This window comes from Eurosta solidaginis, chromosome 5 (genome assembly GCF_040869045.1).
Source record: "Eurosta solidaginis isolate ZX-2024a chromosome 5, ASM4086904v1, whole genome shotgun sequence".
Classification (NCBI taxonomy): domain Eukaryota; kingdom Metazoa; phylum Arthropoda; class Insecta; order Diptera; family Tephritidae; genus Eurosta; species Eurosta solidaginis.
In genome coordinates, this window is record NC_090323.1 from 77,568,755 (window position 1) to 77,596,043 (window position 27,289).

The following is a 27,289-nucleotide window of genomic DNA, read 5'->3' on the forward strand; positions in this document are numbered from 1 at the left end:
CAGCTCTCTGGCAGCTTTTGAAATACCGTGTTAGCTGGTATTTTTGCAAATTAAAATATGGCCTGTTCTTTGACTTTCAACCAAAGTTACAAGCCAAAACAAGGCGAACATATTTACAATCGACTTGTGGTTCTGATACCTAAGTAAAATTATTAAATTCCAAAATTTTTTCAAATTGTATTCATAATACGTGTATGATTTAATAATAAAAAATTATGCGTACATATTGTATTAAAACGGCATCTCTTTATATTATGAAAATATGCTTTTCTATAATTAAATGATGGCTATAAACAATTACATTTTTAGCCTATTTCTTACAAATACAGTTACAATCTTATGCTTTTTCTTTACAATCTTCACAATTATATTTTCTTGATAATTCTCATTATTTTGCTTTTATTTTATTAAAACACATTTACATAAACATGCAGGTTATCTACACTTCATTCAATAACTTTTCTGTATAGCACCTTAGTATCACGTTCTTTACACATAATTTTTTTAAATTTCTTTTATCTGTTTTAAAATTTCATCAATATTGTTTTTACACCTAATAAATTTCGAACGCTATCGTTGTATTTAATTAAAACAACCTTTGAAGCGCAAATATTAATTTTTTCTCCAGAGCAAAGAAGTTGCAGACATGTCGCTCTCTCTAAGAAATCGGACATCTTAAGTTCCCTCATCAGACTTTTGTGTGCGGAAGATGCTGATGAAGAAGGTGGATATATCTGAACAACAAAAAAATTATTAATATAATGAATAAATTATATAAAACTAAAATTACCTTATTTAAAAGAGTATCTTTCGATTTTACTTTAAGCAAATTGCACAAATCACTCAACAGAACCCATTTATCTGTTCCTTCATCTTTGAGTAAATATAACGGCGGTAGTAATATATCCGCTTCTTCAAATTCAAACATTTCACCTTCGCTATCGGAATTCTCAACCAAAATTTCTGGCTTCTTATCATTGTACAATCGAACGGAATTAAATCGATCAATATTGTCAAGCACGACTGCACAATTCTCCATCATAGCCTTACAATTATTAGCCGTCTCAAAATTCGAAGAGGTTAATTGTTTTTTGTTCGACATCGAATTAGATATTGAACTTTTTCTAAGAGCTCTGCTCATATCACAAGTGAAATTCGGTGCTCCTCCGAATATATCATAACCATATATTGATGAATCTGCAATTAGATATAAAGATGATCTATAACTTTATCAAATTCCAGGACCGTTACAACTTGAACGCAGATTTACGTCATTTTTAAACGAGCATTAATCATAACTATACAATTTCGGTCAAAATTTTATTAGTGCCCATTTCATTTAAGTGGCCAAGTTTTTTTTTATCGCAACAATTTTTTGGTATGCACTGTAAAATCCACTAGACTAACAAGTCGGCTTCAAAACGTACAATCACTTGTTACGTCCTACCGATTGGTTTTATTAAATTTGTATGAAATTTAAGTTGCAACGGTTTTTTAGTCAGTCAAAATCTTAGTATTGCATAAAAAAAAAATTGATATTATCGCGAGTATCTTTATGAAAGTTTTAAAAGTAACGGCAAGGTTAGTTTATTTGATTGATATTCTATAGGTAATGGCCAAATTTTCATTACTCCCATATATATAATACTCCTATATTGCTAATAGAAAATGCTAGCAATGTATTTTGAATTCGAAATCAAAACAAGACAGCCTATACAATTTTTGTGATTGTAGCAGCATAAGTTGACAAGAAAAAATTTAAATTTAGGTACATTCGATTAAACAAAAATAAAATAAATAAATGTAAGGCGCGATAACCTCCGAAGAGATCTAAGGCCGAGCCTCTCTTCCAATTTGCGTCGTGCTCCTCTTGATTTTCCCTACAAATTGGCCGGACAGGACCTACATGTTTTATGCCGACTCCGAACGGCATCTGCGAGGCAGATGAGTTTTCACTGAGAGCTTTTCATGGCAGAAATACACCCGGAGCGCTTGCCAAACACTGCCGAGGGGCGACCCCGCTAAAAAAAATTTTCTTCTAATTGAAAAACTTTATTTCTAAAATTTTGATGTTGCTTTGCCCGGGGTGCGAACCCAGGGCATACGGTGTGATAGGCGGAGCACGCTACCATCACACCACGGTGGCCGCCCGACATTCGATTATTAAATACAAAAACAAAAACGTTTAAACAGCAATATATCGGCACTCTGATGTTTGGGAATGTACCTAGCCTTTTGTAGCAATATAGGAGTATTACATATATGATTACTCCTAATTCGAATTGCACCTTAGCAGCGTGCCCACATAAAAAAAATTTATTACTGATGGCAAAACTTATGTGTCGGTGCAAATATCATTCGTTGCTAATGAAAAATGGAACGTAATGCCATCAAATACCAACCAAGTGGCAAAAAGCGTAGAAGAAAGCCAGCAATGTGGATAAAAGAAGTTAAGTCCGTTGTTGTAGCAGAGCTTCGCCGCATCCAATAGATGCGACCATTCACAAATGATCAACAATATCCTCTAACGGGAGTTCAAGAAAACTTGCAGTTTCAACAGGGGTGGACCAGAGTTAAAGGGGTATTAGAGCCGTTTTGGACACATTGCAAGCAGGAATACATATTGCATGTCGGGGTTAATTCTGGATATGCTTGCGCAGATGACTTCTTAAGCCCCTAGGATATGGGGGCATTTCAATCAGATGTCTGGTTTGATGCCCAGGTTTCGTGTTATTCAACAGAAACTGTTTGTTCAGCATTTCATTTCTCTCCCTAATGGGGTGCAATATTGCCTGGGGACATAAGTAGACATCCCGTAGCGATTCTATGTTAAGTCCGTCATCAGATACTCAAAGCAGTATCCATTTGCGGCTTCTACTAAGATTAAAGATGCTTTAAATTATCGTCAAGCGTTGAGACTGTTCGTTGGCATCTGTGTGAGTATGACCTGGGTACGCGTGTACAAAAGACACTTCGATTTGCCAAAGAACATTTGAATTGGCCTTGGGCCGAATGGCGCAACATTTTATAGTCGGACGATTCGAAGATTGTCGTGTATGGTGGGATCACGCCAATATGTAAGACAATCACCTAACTCCGAATACCATCCGAAGTATACAGCACAAACCGTGAAGGAAATTATCGTTAGCGTTTCATATGTTGAAATACTCAAGGACATCATGCTGTAATATGCCAGAGACCAAATGCCACTTGTTCGGACGTTCCGGCAAGACAATCACCCGAAATATACGAGCAAAGAAGCAAAAAGATGGTCAGATCAATGCCGCCACATTCACCAGACATAAAGCAAAATGAAAATTTGTGGGGACGCAGTAGCACAACGCAAGCCAAAAACGAATACTCAACTATGGGAAGCTTTAAAAAGTACATGACGGTCGATTTCGGTTGAAAAATGCCAAACACTTGTTGACTGAATCTCATGTCGGTGTGCTGCAATTGTAAAGAATAAGAGCCATGCAACTAAATACTAACTTAAATACTAGGCATAACTCATTTAAAAAAAAAATATAGCCACCGTTATTTAAAAGTTATGTCAAAATTTTATAAACAATTTGTTACAACTAAGTTTTTGCCCGCGTAAAATTCGTTGCAGTTTGCCTAAATACTTATTTAACTTATTAAAATAACATAAAGGTCAAAATTGTTAAAGGATGTGATATGTTAGATATTTGGGCTATTTTTTTATATAAGCGATAACAGGTACTTTTTTAATCCATTTCTTTTTACGTATGTCTACTACTAAGACTTTGACCGCCTAGAGCAAAACAGCCGATCTACTTAAAATCCTTATTAAAGCCTTAAAATGATATATGTCTGCCCAGATTTACATTCTTAGGGGTATTTGCTGAATAGTAATTTTTAATAAAATCATGTTCAATTTAATTGCTTAACGTTACCTTAACTGCTTACCATGCAATCGTTTATGCTTGGAGAAAATAAACGAATGACATAATAGCTGTGTTTTTTTCACGTCTATATACGTTTACGTTTAAACTTTATATGGACTGCTAAGCGTCAAACTTTAAATACACCTCTGAAATTGCTACGCATAAAATTAGTACTACTAAATTTCAATACGCATTATACTCAGATGTAACTGAAATATGTGTCCATGTTTCACCCTCTGCACTAATTCCATGTATTCTATGCGCGTCCACTATCTATCACAACTGATTCAGCTATATGTTATACACAGAAATACAACAGAGGGTTGTGTCTCCGCTTTTCGGTACACCCTGTAGCTGTAGCTAGTTGTTTAACCACTGCCGCTAGATGGGTCTCCTAAGCATTATCTAAGCGAGGATAGGCGTTTTTTTTCACGCGCAAACGAAACGTATACGCGTGTAAAAAAAAACACGGCTCGTATTAATCTCTAATCCTCTCTTTTTTATGCTCATAGAGCACAGCAACCAATATCGCTGTGCACACCCCTATACAAATTACATTCGAAGAATTTCTCTTTTACCGATTGCCTGGCACGTGCGCGTGTATTTAAAATAACGTTTTCTTTTCTGAAAAAATTGTTATCTAAATAAATGATAAAACCTTAATAGAGTTACTCCTATCCCTGAAGTTGCTGTCCTGTGTATCAGCTGTTTCTCACAAGCGCGCTGTCAGTAATAATAAAAATTAATTAGATGCTATTGCCTCCATTTAAAATTTCTGCCGCTGTGCAGTGCAATAACGCCCGTGGGCTTTAATTTAACGTGTCCATGCTCACATTGGAATAAAATGGAAACAAACAAATAAGGAAGGCTAAGTTCGGGTGTAACCGAACATTACATACTCAGCTGCCAAATTACAGCTTGCAAAACTTTTAAATTACTTTCTTTTAAAGTGGGCGGTGCCACGCCCATTGTCAAACTTTTACTAATTTTCTATTCTGCGTCGATATCGAAAAAGTGGGCGTCGTTATAGTCCGATTTCGTTCATTTTAAATAGCGATCTGAAATGAGTGCCCAGGAACTTACGTAGCAAATTTCATTAAGATACCTCAAAACTTACTAAAGTTATCGTGTTTACGGACAGACGGACGGACATGGTTAAATGCATTTCTTTTTTCGCCTGCTTAATATAGCCCCGCCTCCACGGAGGGTAAGGAAACATCTCCATAAGGACTATGACGAAATCCGGCACCTGCCAACACAGGAGTTTGATCCAGGCAAGCATAAGCAGGCCCTAGCCAAATCCACAAAGAATCGGTGAACGCTTTTGCCATTACATACCCGGTGAACCCTGTTATCAATATACAATATCCTACTCTTGCAGAAGAAAAAAGCACACTACCAAGGGAGCCACGAGTCACCATGGCCCAGCTTCGTTCTGGATACGGTAATAGGTTAAACTTCTACTTGTCCAGAATCAACCCCGCAATACGTAATTTATGTCCTGCATGCGATGTGTCCCCACATGACACCAACCATCTTTTCAATTGTTACGTGGAACCTACGCCTCTAACATCAATCTCCCTATGGTCCGTCCCTGTTACAACTGCCAGTTTCCTCGGACTCCCGTTAGAGGACTTTGATGGCAATTTGTGAGTGGTCATGCCCATTGAATGGGGCATTGAATGGGGTGAATCACTGTTAACCCAACGACAACAGAAAAGGAAATAACCACTATTTTAATCTGTTTAAGTGTATTGTTGTATAATTTAATAAGTTATTTATTTACTTTCCGCGAACACTGATGTGGTTAATAGAACTAGCGACTGAAAAAGGAAAACGGACCTTTTTCATCAAACTCCGTGTATTTAATTAATTCACAAAAACAAAATGAAAATTTGGAATAAAAAACGCCCGCGGGCGTTATTGCATTGCGTCACACCGTAATTTTTTGCAGGGTAAGTAAATTTGTAACGCTTTTGCCTTGTGAGCAGGTAACAATTTTCACTCATGGAACTAGGAGGTGGGGGAGGGGGTATTATGGCCTAGAAGGTTTAATGTGGCCATATAAATCGTTACGGATATGTTCGGGCTGGTACCTTTATGATGCTTTGTTACCGGAACGTACCGGATCTATATACGGCAAAGGACCATCAACATCGATAACACTCCCCAAAACCTTTGAGGAGTGTCTATCGTTAAAACAACAACCAAAATACCTCGTAAAGGCGTTGCCTACTTTAGAATATAACAAAATATATTTACAAGCCTTGGGTAGCGTACAAAAAGCTTAACACTTTTTTCAGAAAAGAAAACACGATAAGGAATAAAGAAGAGTGCGTAGCGGGTGGTTGTATGGGGGATATATGCTATAGTGGACCGATCCGGTCGGTACCAAAATATACCCGTTGATCAAATTTCGTCAAACATTGAGGGACTAGTTTGCGTTCACAAAGATACAGGGACATGGCTAAATCAACTCATATCGTCCTCCTGATCATTTCGGTATACTTATTGGTGGATCTATCTTGTAATTTGGACAAACTAGTATACCATTAGATTTTCATGAAAGGTAGAAATAAGTATGTTTGTATTGAAATTTGGTTACATACTAACCTAAAATCTCCCATGGTCCTCTAAATTGCCAAGGTTTTCTGTCCGACCCAATGTTCTGCACATCACTCAAGTGATTATTAAGAAGATCTCGCATTGCAGTGCTTGAAGCCAACATCAAAGGCGTCTGACCTATAAATAATACAAATTAATATATAATATAATAATATAAAGTTATGTATGTACGTATATTAGACTGGTTACAAACAAATTCGTTTAATTTTTCGTTTCAACATTTTTCAAAAAAAGGTGCTAAAACATGGCTTCGCAATGTTAAAATAAGGTATGCCAGCATTACATATTTCGGTGAGATGCAATAGTGCCAATGGCACTAATGTCAATCGATATTTATTCTCTTTTGAATGTCAATGACATTTATTCCAACCCTGCGAGAGAATCAATGGCAGGATCATGTCATTGTCATTTTTTCTCTTTGTAAAAGCAAATTAATGTCACTTTTTCTTTTTATTTTTTTCTTTAATATTTTGTTGATTCATTCTGAAAGATCCTAGCTTCAAGCCACGGGCATAGCAACCTCAAAAATTTTGAGACACGTTTTTTTTTTTATCAGAATACAAATATTTCTAAGTTGTATCCCCTCGGCAGTGGTTTGACAAGCACTCTGAGTGTTTCTGCCCCGAAAAAGCTTCTCAGTGAAAATTCATCTGCTTCGCAGATACCGTTCGGAGCCGGCATAAAACATGTAGGTTCCGCACCACCGAATCCTAGAAAAAATTAAAAAGGAGCACGACGCGAGTTGGAAGAAAAGCTCGGCATAAATCCTCTGTTGTTATCAAGCCATTTATTTTTTTGCAGTCTGAAAGGTCATAGTAGATCCCGATTGTTGTTGTGTTAACTGTGCTTCGCCCCATTCGGAAGTCCAAGGAAACTGGCAGTTTCAACTGTAACTTTGATTGGATAACGGTTGGTTGTACAGGTATAAAGAAATCGAGATATAGACTTTCATATATCAAAATCATCAGTGTCGAAACAAAATTTGATTGATCCATGTCCGTCCGTCCGTCCGTCTGCCCGTTAACACGATAACTTGAGTAAATATTGAGATATCTTCACCAAATTCGGTACACGAGCTTATCTTGATCCAGAATTTGGAAAAAAAATTTTAAATGGGCGTGGTACCGCCCACTTGTGATAAAATCAATTTTACAAATATTATTAATCATAAATCAAAAATCGTTAAACCTATCGTAACAAAATTCGGCAGAGAGATTGCCTTTACTATAAGGAATGCTTTGAATAAAAATTAACGAAATCGGTTAAGGACCACGCCCACTTTTATATAAAAGATTTTTTAAAGGATCGTGGACGAATAAAATAGGCTATATCTTTGCAAAAAAGAGCTTTACATCAATGGTATTTCATTTCCCAAGTGGATTTATAACAATAAATAGGAAAAACTTCAAATCTAAAAAAATAGGCGTGGCAGCGCCCCTTTTATGACTAAGCAATTTTTTATGTTGCGGGAGCCATAACTAGAAGAAAAATTAACGGATCGTAATAAAATTCGGTACACAGATTTTCCCTATAGCAGTAAATATTTCTAGAAAAAATGGACGAGATCGGTTAAAGACCACGCCCGCTTTTATATAAAAGATTTTTAGAGGGTCGTAGACGAAAATAATAAGCTATAACTTAGCAAAAACTAGTTTTGAATCAATGATATTTCACTTATCAAGTTTTATTGTACGAGGAAATGGGGAGACATTTTTTTTAAACGGGCGGTAGAAAAGTAATTTATCTGAAATGAAATGTGCAATTGAAGCTCACGCTGAGTATATAATCTCCGGTTACACCCGAACTTAAACGCCTTTACTTGATGTTGTTGTATTGACGATCAAGACACTCCCCGAAGGTTTTGGTGAGTTTTACCGATGTTCATGGTCGTTTGCCGGATATAGATCCGGTACGTTCCGGAGGTTGGCTGTGTCAAAAGCTTTAACAGGTCGAGGGCCACGGGCTCTAACCTATCCAGAATCAACCCCGACATACATAATATATGTCCTTCTTGCAAAGTGTCCCCATATGACACCAACTATCTCTTAAATCGCAATGTAGAACCAACGTCCTCTCACTCTGGTCCACCCCCGCTGAAACTTCAAGTTTCCTTGGACTACCGTTAGGGGATGTTGATGCCAATTTGTGAGTGGTCGCACCTATTGGATGGGGCGAAGCACTGCTCCAACGGCAACAACATAGGGGTTTTCCTGGTCCAGTCCGTAATTTATCTGACTATTTATGACGTTTAGCGCAGTGGTAGTGCTATGTGTTTAGCGGAAGCCGTGTTCATGGGTGGCTAGGCGAAGATACGCAGTGAAATGCGGGACTAGGACAGTATCCAATGCCTTCACTACAGGCGAAATTAGTGATTTGCGGCGATACCAGTTAGCTTGGTTAGCTAGTCTACTAGGCCTTATTAGTGGGACTATTCTTGCTGATACGAAGGAAGTTGAGACAAATTGGAAACATGCGTTAGGAAGCATTCGAAAGCAGAGTAAGGCTTCCCCCTCCACTGAGTTGAGATAGGCTGCTGGAGGAAGACTTAGCTTTCTTCTATGGAGGTGGTGGTGTTGTGAGCTGTAATCCCACACACTCCTATCTTTGTTGCAAAGCTCATCGATCTGTAGGCCTCGGCCTGTGACCATTATTGTGCAGTCATCGGCGTGGAAAACGATAATGACTCCTTCTGGTGGCGAAGGTAGATTTGATATGTAGAAGTTAAACAAAAATGGGGATAGGACACCACCCTGTGGCACCCCTTGTTTAATTCTTCTTGGTTTTGATGTTGCGTTTCTAAATTGCACCTATGCCTGCCGGCCACCCAGATAATTTTCGGTCCACCTTTTAAGACATGGGGGAAGGATAGACCCTTCCCGGTCTTGTAGTAACGTGCCATGGTTGACCGTATAAAAAGCTTTTGATAGGTCTAGCGCAACGAGCACTGTTCTATGGTGGGGGTTTTGATTTAAACCGCAATTTATCTGGGTGCTAATGGCATTTAGCGCGGTGGTTGTGTTATGAAGTTTTCTGAAGCCATGCTGATGACAGGCTAGTTGCAAATTTACTTTGATATAGGGGAGCAAAATGGCTTCAAGCGTCTTGGCTACTGGTTGATAGCAGTAATGAAGCGTAGTTAATCAAAAATAAATGATATAGGCGGCTATAGAGTTAACTATTTTGTTATATACTTTGTACTTTAATTTTTAAATAATTTTTAATTGAGTTATCTTTTGAATATGAAAATTTTTGAATTCCTTCAATAAGAAAATTGTTATTAGTAAATAATAAAACAAATAAATAAAAAATAAAATTGGTTGATCACTAAATATTTTTGGCGATCCTGCTCTTCGGACCATCAACTACAATAAACTAATCTAAATATATTGAGAATTCAATCACTAAGAAAATAATTGGATATTTTGAAGCCATTGCGAATCAATAAGAAGAAAAATACACAAGTACTTATTTAAAGAAATTTCTTCAATCAAAATTTAAAGAATGAACAAACAGTAATTTTACCAAAAATAATTATAATTAAATATTGTGAGAAGGCTATTTAAAAATGCAATATTTTACCGAATTGAATTAATTAATAAAATTTGGAACGTTATATAATGTATGTGATTTTAAAAGAAACATAATTAAAATAGAACATAATTTATAATGAAATTATAATTATTTAAACGTATTATAAAGAATATTACCAACACTAGGGGTACTGTCAAATCTAAGCTGATGCTAAGCAGTGACGTGAATGCACATCAATAATTCAATCATTATGCCTATACATATGCCGTATACGCAGCGGAGAAGCAACAAACACATGCAGATATCTTATCTGAGATAAGCAATTATAATTGTGGAAGTGTCGCTCACAAACACACGCGCACAGGAGAGCTATACACGCACATCTGAAGTATAATTATAACAGATAACCAACTAGTAGATTCGAGAACAGAAGCGCCTAGAAGATGCCACGAGGAAATCAAAGAGTATAAAAGGCCTCAACAATAGAGGCGCTACAAGTTGTTTTGATTAAGCACGCAATCTGTCGGGCAATAGTAGAGTTATTTATTGTGAAGTACTTTAATAAAGGCCATTTTTCCATTATTCAATATTGGAGTTATTTATTCAACAGTTTAGTGATTCGAACGTTAGCAGAAGATTGCAAATAAGGGGAATTGCAGTAAATTCGTTACAATTGGTGTCAGAAGAGGAATTGTTGAATAAATTCCGAAGAATTCGAATACAACTTGGACATGGCAAAGTGGAGTGAATTGAAGATCCATCAGTTGAAGAAGGAGTTGGAGAGCCGTGGATTGAATACAAGCGGCATTAAAATCGAACTTCAAGCACGACTACGAGAGGCAATGGAAGCAGAAGGAATTAACGTGGAAGAGTATGTCTCTCCTCTTGATGGCGAGGAGACAACAAAAATTGAGGAGAAAAATTAAACATCGCAGACAGTTACGAGCACAGACTTGAACATGATATTGGCTGCAATATCTGCACAAACATCGACAGTAACATCAATGTCGTCGCAAATATCATCCCAACTGGAAGAACAGAAGACACGTATTGCAGGAATGTCGTCAGAAATAACATAGAAAATGGAAGCACAAGAAACGCGTATTTCAGAAATGTCGACACAGATTACATCCAAGATGGAAGCACAAGAGGAGCGCTTATCATTGCAGGTGGCACAAATGTCTTCGCAATTAGAAGCACAGAATACAAAAATTGTACGGCTCGAGGACAAAATGGATGCCGAGATAGAAGCTTTGAGAGGTCATATACAGGAGTTGCAACTGAATCGCCCAGTTTTTTCAGCAAGCAATACGAAGGTAAAAACTCCATCTTTTGACGGCTCTGTTCCTTTCCAGGTGTTTAAGATTCAGTTTGAGAAGACCGCAGCAGTGAGCAGCTGGAGTGCTGAAGATAAAGTTGCTGCACTATTCGTGGCATTGAAAGAATCTGCTGCTGAAATCCTACAGACTATTCCCGAGGGGGAACGGAACAACTACGAAACGTTGATGAGTGCTCTAGAGAGGCGATACGGAAGCGAACACAGGAAGTAGATGCACCAAATAGAGTTGCAAAACCGTTACCAAAAAGCTAATAAGAGTTTGCTTCGGATGTTGAAAGGTTGGCTCATTTGGCAAATGCGGACGCACCCGTGGAATACACCGAGAGTGTAAAAATCCAGAGTTATAAATGGCATACGGGACGTAGAAACGAAGCGAGCGACATATGCAAACCCAAAACCCACATTCGCAGAAACTACTACTGTAGTATCGCGTGGAATTCACCTCACTTCAAACACGCTTAACATTACAAACATACGTTCATTGACCCAGGGAACTACCATAAGTTCATTCGCGTTCACCAAGTCACCTAATACAATATATAAGTCAATATAATAATTCGCTAACAAAGCATTCCTCACTATTGAGTCATGCACCCTTAGTATGTAATTATTAATGTAAGAATGTATATATGTATAGGTTAAGAACTTTTGTATAAATAGGAAAGAATTTATTCAATAAAGAAGATTTATTAATCTGATGTCTGCGCTGAACATTAGCGCCAACAAAAACCATTTTCTTTTAAAATCTAAAAGTATACATTGTACATGGCGATCCTGCCAGTCTAGATCAAAATTGGCAAAACTGCTAAAGATCTAGCTGGTCAGAACAACCTGTCGTAAAGCACGATTAGCTGGAGGAAGATCCTGCCAGTTCAACATTTAAGGCAAAATTGCTGATCAAGCAATGCCAAAAGGATTTCATTAACATAAATCCTGACAGTCTGAAGCAAAATATATCGAAGGAGGTCTCAAAGATCCTGCCACAAAATTTGAGTCACCAAACAATTTTGAAAGCACACCAGAGCGATATGGAAGACCAAACAGGCAACTGATTTGAATTTTAAAACGAACAAAGGCAAAAGAAGACAATATACTAGAACAAAGGGCATACTTCATGGCCATCAGCAAACCGCAATTACCACGCATAAAAAAGGGTGGAATAAATATAATATCTGACTGACGGCCGGAGACCAACAATAGCAAATAAGCAGGACCAGATGAGCAGTACGACTAGCAACAAGATTGGCAATGAGTTTTACTATGTTAAGTATATAAATTGAGCGGCCTTAGGGACTCTTACCCATTAGCAAAAATTTTATTTTTGCCTAGGCATTTTTTTTTTTTAATCAGGAATGTTAATTAAAAATTAAGAGAATACTTGAAATTTATAATTATAATTAATTTGTTCAGCTAAAATAAAAAAAAAAACAAAAAAACGAGAGAATTAGTAAAATAATATAAGTTCGTAAATTGGAATGCTTAGGACGTTTTTTTAAATAGTCAGTTAACTTCCGACAGTTTCAATTATCCCTTTGTTAGGAATAAAATAAACACGGAGGAGAAATCCTATAGGACATTCTATAAACTTTTTTCACTCTGTAAAAATGCAAAGGGACTCCTCAGACTTTCCCCTCCAATGGTGGGATGAAAATACCCTACACACTAGGGACCAAAGGAATTAGAAGGATTAAAGAAATTGTGGAAAATAGTAGGAATGGAAAGGGAACCCACAATAGAAGACATAATAAACCCCGCAACCAGGGTGGAGGAAATAATGCGGATGATGAGAAGTGTGTTCCCCGAAAACGCCAAATGTTAAATTAAAATAGCATCTGAAAAATTTTTTTTGACTATGAATAGATAAAAATATTTTTAAATATCTTATAAACTATACTAAGCTAGTAAATTATAAAATTTTTTTTGAAATATTAAAATTTTTTTTACCTAAATAAAAATATTTTAAGAAATATTTTAGAATAACAATTTTTACAATAAAAAGTTATAAATAAAATAAAATATTTAACATTTTATTAAAATTAGAGAAGTTTTAAAATGTCTTGGTGGGCAAAAATAGCCCAAGGCATCATGATAGCGATTGCCGGATACGAGTTAGGGAAGGAAAACTCGGAATCAACGGAAAATGGAGTCGTAAAATATGAACCACCAACAGAAATAGAGGGAGGGTGGGGCCGTGTGTAGAAGTCCACGAAAGTGGGGAAAGCTTTTGACCGCCATTCACCTGGGAATGGCCAGAGCGATTCTTTTCCATGCGGTTCCAGCAGCTCACTACTGCCGGTCGCTTGCGGCCAAGTATCCTCTGGGTAGCCGCTAAACATCCGTTTAGCGGTGAGCTAATGTGAGAAAGCGACAACCTGGCTAGGCCACTCTGACATAATCGGTTTAAGGGCTAGCCGGGGGAGATCTCATCGGCAGCGTCTGTACACCTCTAGGTGCGGCTGCAAGCGGGCGTCTGTCTTGGAGCAAGCGGCTCGCTATATAAACGTGCCAAGTAATATTTTCACCCCGACTGAGCGGGTTGTGCGCTGGGCTTGGGACCCGCCACGTAAAACCATACTCCAATGAAATATAACAAGCCTCGGATAAATACACTCTCTATTGATGACGACCATGGCAAACGTTTGAAGGACAATGAATTGAGGGCATGCACCTGGAACGTCCGCTCCCTGAATGGGATTGGTGCAGATGCCCGGCTGGTTGATGTCCTCGTCAAAGCAAAATCTGACATCACCGCCATCCAAGAAATGCGTTGGACAAAGCAAGGAAGAATGGAGATCAAAAATTGTGACATATAATGGAGTGGCTATACGAATAAGCGCAGTTTCAGCGTCGGTTTCCTGGTGGGAGAGAGACTTTGTCGCCAAGTACTGGCGTTCACGCCTGTGGACGAGCGTCTCGCCGCTATCCGAATAAAAGCAAAATTTTTTAATATATCATTCATCTGCGCCTATGCGTCGACAGAGGAGAAAGACTATGAGGTGAAAGACACTTTTTATGAACAATTAGAACGCACATACGAGCGCTGCCCCCGTTACGATATAAAAGTCGTGCTTGGCGACTTTAACGCCAGGGTGGGCAAAGAAGGTGTTTTTGGCCCTACAGTCGGAAAGTTCAGCCTACACAACGAAACTTTTCCTAACGGACGGAGGCTGATTGACTTTGCCGGTGCTCGAAACATGGTCATATCCAGCACTGGGTTCATGCATAAAAAGATACATCAAGCTACATGGCTGTCTCCTGATCGAAATACTCGCAATCAGATCGATCACGTTGTGATAGACGGACGGCATGCCTCCAGTGTTTTAGATGTGCGCACGCTCCGAGGACCTAACATCGACTCGGCCCATTATCTCGTTGCAGCCAAAATACGCGCCCGCCTCAACGCGGCTAAAACCAAGGAATAAAAAACACAAGGAAATCTGGACGTCGAAAAGCTTCAATCACAACAGACTGCCAATGATTTCGCAACTCGACTCTCACACCTGCTCTCTGAGGGCACAACTCATCCTGAAGGAATACAGGAGCAGTGGGAGCATATCTCCAAAGCACTTCGTAATGCCGCCGAGGAAAAAATTGGTTACCGGCGGCCACAAAAAAACCACTGGTACGATGAAGAATGCCGCGTTGCAACCGAAAGAAAAGACGCTGCCTACAGGGCTACGTCAAAAACGAGCGCGACAAGAGGAGTGTGTGAACGCTATCGTGAGTTGAAAAGGGAAGGGAGACGCCTTTTCAGGAAGAAAAAAGCAGAAGCAGAAAGGCGTGAGTGCGAGGAGCTTGAGCTGCTAGCCACCAGGAATAACGCCCGAAAATTCAACCAAAAAATTCGGCGACAGACGGAAGGTTTTAAGACCGGGGCAAACTCCTGTAGGAACGAAAACGGCGACCTTGTAACTGATGTCCAGAGAGTGCTTAGATTATGGAGGGAGTACTTCTCTGCTCTCCTAAATGGAGGCAGCAATTCACCGCGCAGAGATGAAGAACCCGATCCCGCAATCGATGATGATGGAATATATGTCCCCCCGCCCGATTATGACGAAGTTAAAATAGCAATAACCAGATTGAAAAACATCAAGGCCGTGGGCGCTGATGGATTGCCTGCGGAGCTATTCAAGTTCGGCGGCGACGAGTTGCTAAGGCGCATGCAGCAGCTTCTTAGCAAAATATGGGCGGACGAAAGCATGCCCGACGGTTGGAATCTAAGTGTTCTTTGCCCAGTCCACAAGAAGGGGGATACTGCAAAATGCACCAACTATGGTGGAATCAGTCTTCTTAATATCGCATATAAGGTCCTTTCAAGTGTATTGTGCGAAAGATTGGAGCCCACCGTGAACCGGCTGATTGGACCTTATCAGTGCGGCTTCAGACCTGGTAAATCTATCATCGACCAGATTTTCACAATGCGCCAAATCTTGGAAAAAACCCGTGAAAAGAGAATCGACACACATCACCTCTTCGTCGACTTTAAAGCCGCCTTCGACAGCATGAAAAGGAGCTGCCTATATGCCGCTATGTCTGAATTTGGTTTCCCCGCGAAACTTATACGGCTGTGCAAAATGACGTTGAGCAACACCATCAGCTCAGTCAGAATTGGAAAGGACCTCTCCGAGCCGTTCGAAACTAAACGAGGTTTCAGACAGGGTGACCCCCTATCGTGCGATTTCTTTAATTTGATGCTGGAGAAAATTATACTAGCTGCAGAACTTAACCGCACTGGAACAATATACTATAAAAGCGTGCAATTACTGGCATATGCTGATGACATTGATATCATCGGCCTAAACACCCGCGCTGTTAGTTCTGCTTACTCCAAACTGGTAAAAGAAGCGGTAAAGATGGGTTTGATGGTGAATGAGGACAAAACGAAGTACCTGCTGTCATCGAGCAAAGAGTCAGCGCATATGCGCCTTGGCAACCACGCTACTGTTGGCAGCCATAATTTCGAAATAGTAAAAGACTTCGTTTATTTGGGAACCAGCATCAACACTAGCAACAACATCAGCACTGAAATCCAGCGAAGAATCAATCTTGCCAATAAATGCTACTTTGGACTAGGTAGGCAATTGAAAAGTAAAGTCCTCTCTCGGCGAACGAAAATCATACTCTGCAAGTCACTTATCGTACCCGTCTTGCTATATGGGGCAGAAGCATGGACCATGACAACAGCAGATGAAGCGGCTTTGGGAGTGTTCGAGAGAAAAGTTCTTCGAAAGATTTATGGACCTCTACGCGTTGGCGATGGCGAGTACCGAAGAAGATTTAATGATGAGCTGTACGAGCTATACGCAGACATCAACATAGTCCAGCGAATTAAAACGCAGCGGCTGCGCTGGCTAGGCCATGTTATGCGAAAGAAAGATGATGCTCCGGCCAAGAAAGTGTTTCTATCGGAACCCGCCTATGGAAGCAGAGGTAGAGGGCGGCCCCCACTCCGTTGGAAGGACCAGGTGGAAAACGATTTAAACTCTCTTGGTGTGACCAATTGGCGCCGGTTGGCGGAGCGAAGGAGCGACTGGCGCGCCTTGTTGGACGGCCATAACCGTTTAGACGGTTAAGCGCCAATTAAGTAAGTAAGTAACAGAAATAGACACAAAAAACTCGCCAAACGTTCCAGATGTTTGGTTAGCAGTTACAATTTGCGCATTCATGCTATTGATCGTCACAATAGCTATGACGCTCAAAAGTTATATGAAATTTAAATATAGCCAACAAAAGCCCGTTCAAACTCGTATCTAAAGAACTCTATTTTTAGTACCAAAACCAAAGCTGAGGAAGAGCGATAAACAATTCAATTATTAACCCTCAAAATGTCGCAAACGACCTTAAAGGCAGCTTCATTAGACTTGCCCAAATTTAATGACAAATCAATAATTTCATTAGACTTACCCAAATTTAATGAGAAATCAATAATTTGCATACTTCAAAGTAATAGTTTCCATGGAAGTTATCAAAATAACATCCTTGAAGGCTGTCAAAGGAAAAGATTTATAAAACAGCCCTGGTAAAATTTGCGCCAGTGGACATATGAAAAAAAAAATTTTTTTACAACCAGCCAATATTAACAACAAAAATGAAGAAAAGAAAGAGAACCTATATATATATATATATGTATATGTTAAAGCGCTATATAAATTTGCAATAAAAGACTAGTCGCGCTCATTTTCATCTTAGGATAGAATAATGTTAGCGTAGAAAAATTATCAAGCAACCAGATTGTTGAGGAAGTTATTGACTTAGGACAATATTCGACCAGGCATACAAGTAATGCCGGCAATCCAGGACTTGAAATTTATAAGGAAAAACACAGTTGTCCTGAGGGACAAATTGGTGATTAAGAATTGAATATTTACTGCAGTGGGCAAATTTAATAAAATAATAAAAAGGTACACAAGTTCTCAAAGATCAAATAATTGCACTAACCAAAGAGGTTGTGTATGTGACAATCCCGGTATCATTCCATCATTCGATCAGATTTAGTCAACAAGAAGATAAGACCATTGCTGGAGCAAGATAACGTACAGCCACGGGAGAGGACACCCAGGTAATTATAGAAGTAGCATGTGAAGTAGCAATCGGGAACGTCACGGTACTACACAATTTTATAGTGGCAGAGATTGTTGATGAAATCATAATTGGAGTGGACTCCTTAACCGACCAAGGCATCAAGATCGATATGCAAAGCAAGACGATGCGATATAAGAACATGGATGTGCCACTTAATTTCGGCTACGAGAGAGGCTACAGCAGTAAACGAGTGCTGGTGGAAGAGAGTCAGCAAATACCACCAAAATCCGAAGCAGTCATCTGGGCAAAGGTTGATGGAGATTGTGGGACAAACAAATTATGGGTTGTCGAAGCAGCAAACAAATCAGCACCGAACATACTTGTAGGAAAAACCCTGCCTATGACAAAACAAGATGAACGTATTCCGGTAGGAGTACTCAATGAGTTCAAGTCACCACTCAAACTGACCAAAGGAGCTATTTTGGGAAGATGCCAAGAGGCTGAAGTAGTTATTAACTGTGAACACCTCTAGGAACACGTTTCATCTAGTAATACTGATCTTTCAAATGACATCACGGCATCGACGGAGGGGCTAGAGGAAGATTATCAGAGTAAGGCAAAGCAACTGCTCCTAAAGTACGCAAACATATTTGACCAGGATGGTTCCAAATTTCCAATCCAATATCCAATATTGTGAAACATCAAATTGACACGGGAGACGCGAGGCCGATACGTCAAGCTCCTCGTAGTGTTCCACTGGCAAAACGGGAAGTTGTGATCCAAATCGTACAAGAACTGAGCGACAGCGGCGTCATCGAACCATCAGCTAGTCCATGGAGCTCACCTGTGGTACTTGTGAAGAAGAAGGATGGGAAAATGAGGTTTTGCGTGGACTACCCCAAGTTGAACGACGTCACGAAAAAGGATAGCTACCCATTGCCAAGAATTGACGACACTCTGGACTCGCTCTCTGGTACGAAGTGGTTTTCCACACTGGACTTGAAAAGTGGCTACTGGCAAGTGAAGGTGAAGGAGGAAGACAAAGAAAAAACAGCCTTCAGCGTCGGAGATGGTCTTTGGCAATTTACAGTAATGCATTTTGGACTTTGTAAAGCACCAGCTACTTTTGAGAGACTCGTGGATCAGGTATTGAAAGGACTGCACTGGAAAACATGCTTGGTATACCTGCACGACATCATCGTATTGGGCAAGAACTTCGATGAACATCTTAAAAACTTGGAGGAGGTTTTCCAGAGAATAGCTGGCGCTGGTCTGAAACTAAGTCCCAAAAAGTGTGCGCTGTTTAAAAAGGAAGTAAATTATTTGGGTCACAAGGTAACGACAGAAGGTATCCGTACAGCAAATGAAAAGATAGAGGCAGTAAAAGATTGGCCAAGACCACAGAACTTGCATGAATTAAGAAGTTTCTTTGGGCTGTGCACATATTACCGGCGATTTGTACCAAACTTTTCCAGCGTAGCCCATAACCTCCATGAGCTTACAAGAAAAAATAAAGCTTTTGAATGGAATAAGGAGCAAGAAGTGGCTTTCCAAACATTGAAAGAGCGTTTGTGCGCTGCCCCAATGTTGGCATATCCGATTCCAGGAGCAACCTTTATTCTAGATACAGATGCGAGTGGATATGCTATAGGAGGCGTTTTATCACAACTGGTCGATGGACAGGAAAAGGTAGTTGCATACGACAGCCGTTCGATTGGAAAACCAGAGAGGAACTATTGCGTTACACGGAGAGAGCTGTTGGCATTGGTAGAGTGCATTAAACATTTTCACAAATACCTCTACGGCCAGCGACTCCGCGTCAGGACAGATCACGCAGCGTTGAAATGGCTTCTGCAGTTCCGTAATCCAGAAGGAAAATTGGCACGGTGGGTCGAGCCGCTACAAAGCTATGACTTTTCCATTGAGCATCGGAAAGGTAGTACCCATGGAAATGCCGATGCAATGTCACGAAGATCATGTAGGTTGGAATGCAAGCACTGTTCAAAGGCCGAGGCTAAAGAAGACATTATAGATGTCCGGCTAATGACTATAACATGTACAGAAAAATGGGACAAGGAACAGGTAAGGAAGTGTCAGCTAGAAGATACAGATTTGTCACATGTTATGCAAGGGCTGGAACGAAACGAAAGACCAAATAGAGAGGAGATATCAGGAGAGAGTCCCATTGCGAAGTCATATTGGGCACAGTGGAACAGTTTAGAATTGATATCCGGTTGCTTGCATCGAGTATGGCAGAGTGAGGATGGTCAATGCAAGGAAGAGGATTCCTGACGTGCTCAGCGAACTGCATAATGGTCCAAGCGGAGGTCATCTTGGAATCACGAAGACGCTCGAGAAAATTTAACAGAGATTCAATGAAGTAATTATTTTAGCAGATAAACTTTTTGATTTCATTAATAAACCTCAATCTTCCAAATCTCCAATAGTATCAATTATAAATAATAACATTTTGGAACAATGTGTTAAAAATTTAACAGATTGAACTACTGCTATTTATCTAATCTAAATAAAATTTCAAATGACATTAATCAATTACAAATCCGTTTCAGATCTAATGAAAGAAATAGATCTAAATCTCGAAATTTTTCAAGATCCAGAAATTTTTCTAAAAATCGAAATTTTAGTTCACAAAATATTTCTTGGTATCACAAAATATTTAAGAATAACGATCTTAAATGTATACCCCATGGAATTTTAATCAAAATCATAATTCAAATTCCGAACAAAATTTAAACTGAAACAATCCATTATGACGGTGACGGATAATGGAACTATTATTAAACCTACTCGTCGCCTATTCATATTTGATAAATTCAATTTAAACGTAATTTTCTTATCGATACCGGAGCAGATGTATCAGTTATTCCTTTTTCTAAATTTAAAATTTATAAAAGAAATTCGGATCTTACTTTGACTGCAGCAAACGGTTCTTCAATTGAAATTTTCGGTACAAACCTACTTAAAATTGATTTAGGTTTCAGAGACTTTAAATTTCCATTCATTATTGCAAACATTGATACACCCATACACCCTTTTTAGGAGCAAACTTTTTAGAAAAAGTCGTAATTATTGTCAATATAAAAAATAAATAAATAATGGATTCTACTACAAAAATTAAAGTTGCTGGATCTTCTGATGTCTTTTCATTTAAAATTACAAGTAATGAAAATAAATTTACAAATCTACTTAATGAATTTCCTTCTATTACCTGTGAACCAAATTATACTAATGGAGTGAAACACCATACGGTTCACAGGATAGAAACAAAAGGTATCTTACCACTTTCGAAACATAGAAGACTTGATCCAATTAAATTAAAAGGTGCTAAAGTTAAATTTGAATTCCTAGTTAAAACAGGTATATGAAGACCGTCAAATTCTCCTATTGCATCTCCACTTCATCTCGTTCCTAAAAAAGAACCAAATGATTGGAGCCCTTGCGGATACTATCGAAGACAAAATTTTATTACTACACCAGATCGGTGTTCTTTACCACATATCCACGATTGAACAATTGATTTAAAAAACAAACAATTTTTTTCCAAAATTGATCTTGTGCGTGCTTACTTACCACCAAATTCCAATGGCAGAAGAAGACATTCATAAAACAGCAATAACTACCCCTTTTGGAATTTTTGGATTCGTAAGAATGCCTTTCGGTTTGCGAAACAGTGCTCAAACTTTTAAACTATTAATACCTTATTAATGAAGTATTTTCTGATTTAGATTTTGTATTTACATACATTGATGACATTCTTATTGCCAGTGATAATGAAGATCAACATATAAATCATTTAAAATCAGTTTTCAAAAGACTTGAAGAATATAATTTAAATATCAAACCTTCAAAATTTACTCTCGGTGTAAATAAATTGAATTTCTTAAGTTACGAAATTTCAGGCGAAGGCATTAAACCAGGCATGCTTAACCAACGAACCGATATCATTTCGTTACGATAATTAACGTTAATAAACGAAACAGAGTCATTTCGTTTCGTTTATTAACGTTAAGAACGTCAAATTAACGAAATGATTTTGTTTCGTTTTCTGCCATATCAAAACGAAATCAAATCGTTTATGTTGATTATTAATTTCAAACTATGCTGGCAAAGCTGATTGATGGCGGAGTCATTAAGGCGAAAGCATTAGCCAAGCTGATTGCAACTTTTCTCATGAATTTTGACAGTACGAACATTTCTCAGAGTATTTTTGACATCACCAGCAACGAATTACACAAACAAATTACATGGAGTTTGTGTGTATGTCCGCTCGCTGTTACCACCTTACGGCTTCGCCATGGCTATAGCATTGCCAGCACAATTCAAACATAAATTATCACGTTTTTGTTAACGTTTTTAACGTTAACGAAAGCTTTTCGTTTCGGTTAAAGACGAGATACAATTTATCTTGATAATTTCTTTATCGATAATATTTGGAAGTGTTTCAACGGAAACGGTGGAAATTTTTTGATAAACGATTAGCTTAACGTTAAGGTGCATCCCTGCATTAAACCATCTTTAGATCGAATTGAAATTATAACAAATTTCGAAAAACCAATTTCTATAAATAAGTTACAAAAATTTTTAGGTATGGTAAATTACTATCACAGATATATTAAAATGTTAGCAACAGAACTTAGTTCTCTGCATGAAATGTTAACACATGCAATTAAAAACAAATTCAAACAATTAAATTGGAGAAATGAAACCATAACAGTTTTCGAAAATGTTAAAAAACTTTTTGCTAAAAATACTTTACATACACATTTCGACAAAAATGGTACTTTATCATTAGCAGTAGATGCATTAAATGTTGCTATTGGAGCAGTTCTTCGACAAACTAGCAAGAGTATGCTAGAACCCTTAGCTTATTTTTCACGAAAATTTACTCCAACAGAAACTAAATATTCAACATTTGATCGTGAACTTTTGGCAATTTATAATTCAATTAAAAATTTTAAACATTTTCTTGAAGGTAGAACTTTTACAATTTATACTGATCATAAACCTTTAACTCACATTCTAAATTCTAAAGTGGATAATCTCCTCGTCAACTACGTCATCTTGAATATATTGCTCAATTTACAAATGATATACAATATATATGTGGAAAAGACACCATAGTTTCCGACACTTTCCCGTAAGCCAGAAGTAAATGCAATTTCAACTCAAGATATAAATTTAGAAACTTTATATATAGAAACCAAAAAACCATTTCTGATCAAAATTCTAAAAATAATTTAAAAGAAATTCATATTCCAGTTATTAATTCAAATATATGGTGTTGTAAACGCACTATTATTGTAACATTGTGTCGGGAACGTGCTATTATGTGCAGATTAAGAAAAGCAGAATACAACTCTGATCTATGTTTAAAAAACAAGGAAAATGCAACTATGTACGAATAAGAAAGAAAAGAAATAAAGAAGAAGGAGAAGGCGAACTTCCGGTTCGCCATTATTATTCGATTCGGTGAAAAACTAAAAGCGTGTTTTAATTAATCGGCTTGGATCCCTTAACATATAAAGTTAATTAATTCAAATTTACAACTCAGGTGCGAGGTTCACCCGGAAAAAACGAAAAATAATATTATATATAAAATCAACATGCCAAATACTAGGGAAGATGTCATGAACGCCTTGCGACAGGCAGGAATACATGTTCCACCATCAGCTACGCTACAGCAACTACGAAAACTTTTGAATAATGTAGTGGGTGATAACAACGATTGGACTTTTCCATCGCTAGGAGTGACCACTCATTCAACATCCACTAACATCACCTCCAATGGTGAAACTGCTGCGATTGGAACCACCCATAACGTTGCCGCTAATGCCCCTAATACTGCTGCTGATTAACTGGTGGCATAGGTGCCAATACTGACGTCACTGCCGCTACTGATACCAATGCTCCAACTAATACTCCGGTCGCCACAGAGACCACTGCCGCAACCATTATTACATGTGCCGACGTGACTGCTGCAACCGACAGTACCTCGGCCGATGTCACTGCCGCAACCAACAATACCTCTGCCGACGCCACTGCCGTTACCAATACTATCGCCACTGTCAATAGCACTCCTGCCGCCACCAATATAATCGCCGTCAATGACGCCACTGACGTAGCTGCCGTTTACGATAACATTGCTGCCGTCACCAACATTGCCGCCGCTAGGGACTCCGCTGCTGCCACTAGTCTCATAGCCACCGATATCAATACCACTGACAACACCGCCATGTGTAGTGCCGCCGACGCCAAGCACGCCGAATTAGAGTCCGAGGTTATAGCTCTAAAAAAAACTGGAAATTTTGTTATTGCGAAGACAAATTCAGGAAATAGAAAAACCTCCAAAGCATTTTTACCAAAACCGCCTGCAATTTGGCGATATCGAACACGCTCTCCCCAAGTTCAATGGGGATGACGTCACCTATCCTGTACATAATTTCATTCGTGACCTCGAGGAGATTATGGACTCCTCAGCTGCAGATGAGAATTTCCGTTTGCTCGCTCTACGCCGTTCACTTACGGGCACAGCTCGGGTGTTCTTGTCGACTACGTCAGCAATAAGCTACCAAGCACTGAAGAGGGCGCTACACAATGAATTTGACATGGGAATCACCCGACAAGAGGTGTACAAAATGCTTGCGCAACGACGCTATACGCTCGCCATACAGGCGATTGGTAAACGAGCCAATATCGACGAAACGGAACTGATAGGCTTTATTATAGATGGCATTGGTAACTCAACTCCACATATCGAAATCCTCATGACGGCACGAAATATGGAGGAGCTCAAGGCGTTAATCAACCGATATCAACACAAGTATTTCATGTCAGGTGTGACACAAACATCCAACCATCGGACGAAACTATCCAACCAACGGCAGATAGAGCAAAAGCAAGCTGAAAAACTAAAATGTTACAATTGTTCTAGGAATGGGCACATAAAGCCAAACTGTCCATTCCCAACACGCCCAGATGGCTCTTGCTTTAAATGTTGGCAGATGGGCCATGACCACCGTTCTTGTCCAAACCCGGCCAAAATATTGAGGAAGCGGGAAATAGCAACAGTCACCGGATACGAAGATGAACAACAACAACATGAACCAGTTGATGTCATCGGCGAATATAATTCAGTGAGTATAGTTTTCAAAACTCCTATAAAATTAATCACTATTAACGTTGTTTCCCTTTTTGATACCGGCAGTCCTATTAATTTAATTCAGTTGTCCTCCATCCCGAAACAACTGTGGCCAAACTTCACCCTCGATGAAATCCCTGGTTACAAAGGTATCGGTGGAGGCAGAATCAAAATACTTTTCAAAATCAAATGTAATATTGAATTCCTCAAACAAATAAAAGAAATTGAATTAAACGTTATTGAAGATAAGAATATAAGTATGCCAGTTATTTTGGGACGAGACTTCCTTAGCAAGTTTGATATTAGACTCACTAATATGAGAAAGAGATATACTAAGAAGAAACTTTTATATATTAGAAATATTGTCAATAATCATAGCTTGAATGAATTACAGAAGTTTGTAACTGATTCCGACGCACACTTCGAGGTTACAAAACTAAAACACCCATTGAGAAAAAAACATGAAAGTGATGCCGTCACTGACTCCTTAGGTAAGGTTGATTATAATACCACTGCCGATACAGCGGTCGACGTACCTGATACCAGCAAAAAGATTGAGAGAAACTTATAGAGAATACGTATCTCAGTCCTGATATGAGACAAGAACCTCATAAATACGAAATGAAGATAAATTTGACGACCGATGTACCTTTTCATTTTGCGCCGCGTAGACTTTCCTATTCCGAGAGAAATCAAGTTCAAACCATCATTGATGAACTTTGTCGAGATGGAATCATAAGACCTAGTGATTCACCATACGCATCAGCAATAGTGCTAGTTAAGAAGAAAAATGGTGAAGTCCGCATGTGCGTGGACTATAGGGCATTGAATAAAATTACGGTCAGGGACAATTACCCACTGCCCCTTATAGATGACTGTATAGAGTACTTGGAAAATAAGAACTACTTTTCGGTTTTAGATTTGAAAAGTGGCTTCCACCAAGTGCAAATGGCTTCCGAATCCGTTCCCTTGACTGCTTTCGTAACGCCTCACGGCCAATATGAATACTTGAAAATGCCGTTTGGGCTGAAAAATGCTCCTGCCGTATTTCAACGATTTATCAATAATATTTTTAGGGATTTGATCGAAACTAGAAAGATGATAATTTACATGGATGACATTATTATAGCGACTCAGGATTTTGAAGAGCACAAGGCCCTTCTTAGGCTAGTATTAGAACGGCTTACCCTGCGGGCGCTGAAGCTCAATCTCGGGAAATGTAAGTTCGGATATGACGAGATAGATTATTTAGGATACATCGTATCACGATCATGAATACTGCCAAATGGTTCTCATATTAAAAGTATCCAGAATTTCCCTGTTCCGACAAATGCTAAACAGTTCCGCCGTTTTGTGCCGTCCTTCTCCCAAATAGCCAAGCCTTTACAGAATCTACTCCGTAGAAACTCTCCTTTTGACTTTGATGACGATGATGTTGAGTTCAAGATACAGGTTTCCCAGGAAAGAGATAAAGGAATAAGTTCCATCCGGGGCCAGTTAGAACATTCAGAGAGCGAAGAATATAGCTTAGTAGATGGGGTTGTGTATAGGAAGGGTCGAGACAAAAGGATTGCTCTATACGTGCCCCAGGAAATGGAAGATAACGTGATACGGTCGATACACGAAAAATTAGGGCATCTATCTGTGGAAAAGACGGTAGACAAGCTGAAGTTGTACTACTGGTTTCCAAGCATGCGACCAAAAGTTGAAAAATTCGTTAGAAATTGCCTGAAGTGCATAATGTATGCGACTCCACCGCGGACTAAAGAAAGAGCTTTGCATCCTATCCCCAGAGTCTCACTACAATTCGACACTATTCATATAGACCACCTTGGACCACTGCCGTCACTTAGGTCCAAAAGAAAGCATATCTTAGTCGTCATTGACGCGTTTACCAAATACGTTAAACTATATCCAACCAATTCGACTAGCACCCGAGAGGTCACCGCTGCCCTTGAAAAATATTTCAATTATTATAGTAGGCCTAGACGAATCATTAGCGACAGAGGCACATGCTTTACATCCCTTGAGTGCAGTTCTTTCGTGACAAAACGGAATATTTCCCATGTTAAAGTGCCCGTGGCGTCTCCCCAAGCGAATGGACAGGTAAAAAGGGTAAACAGACGATTGGGTTAAGAAATTACTAGAGGCCGAGTATGCTATTAACAATTTCATGCATAGCACCTGTCGAGATACCCCGAGCAG

General features: G+C 38.9%; 1 protein-coding gene across 4 annotated transcripts in view; it reads right to left on the reverse strand.

Moving 5' to 3' along the window:
- Positions 1–224: 224 nt before the first annotated feature.
- The window catches only part of LOC137252977 (uncharacterized), a 112,706-nt gene continuing 85,641 nt past the window's right edge, over positions 225–27,289 (reverse strand). For all 4 annotated transcript variants that reach the window (XM_067789165.1, XM_067789164.1, XM_067789166.1 and 1 more), the window contains exons 4-6: positions 6,522–6,650; positions 791–1,197; positions 225–734 (exon numbers count right to left, since the gene is read on the reverse strand). In XM_067789165.1, the coding sequence (XP_067645266.1) occupies positions 525–734; positions 791–1,197; positions 6,522–6,650 (746 nt within the window). In that variant the 3' untranslated portion in view covers positions 225–524. The remainder of the gene's footprint in view (positions 735–790; positions 1,198–6,521; positions 6,651–27,289) is intronic.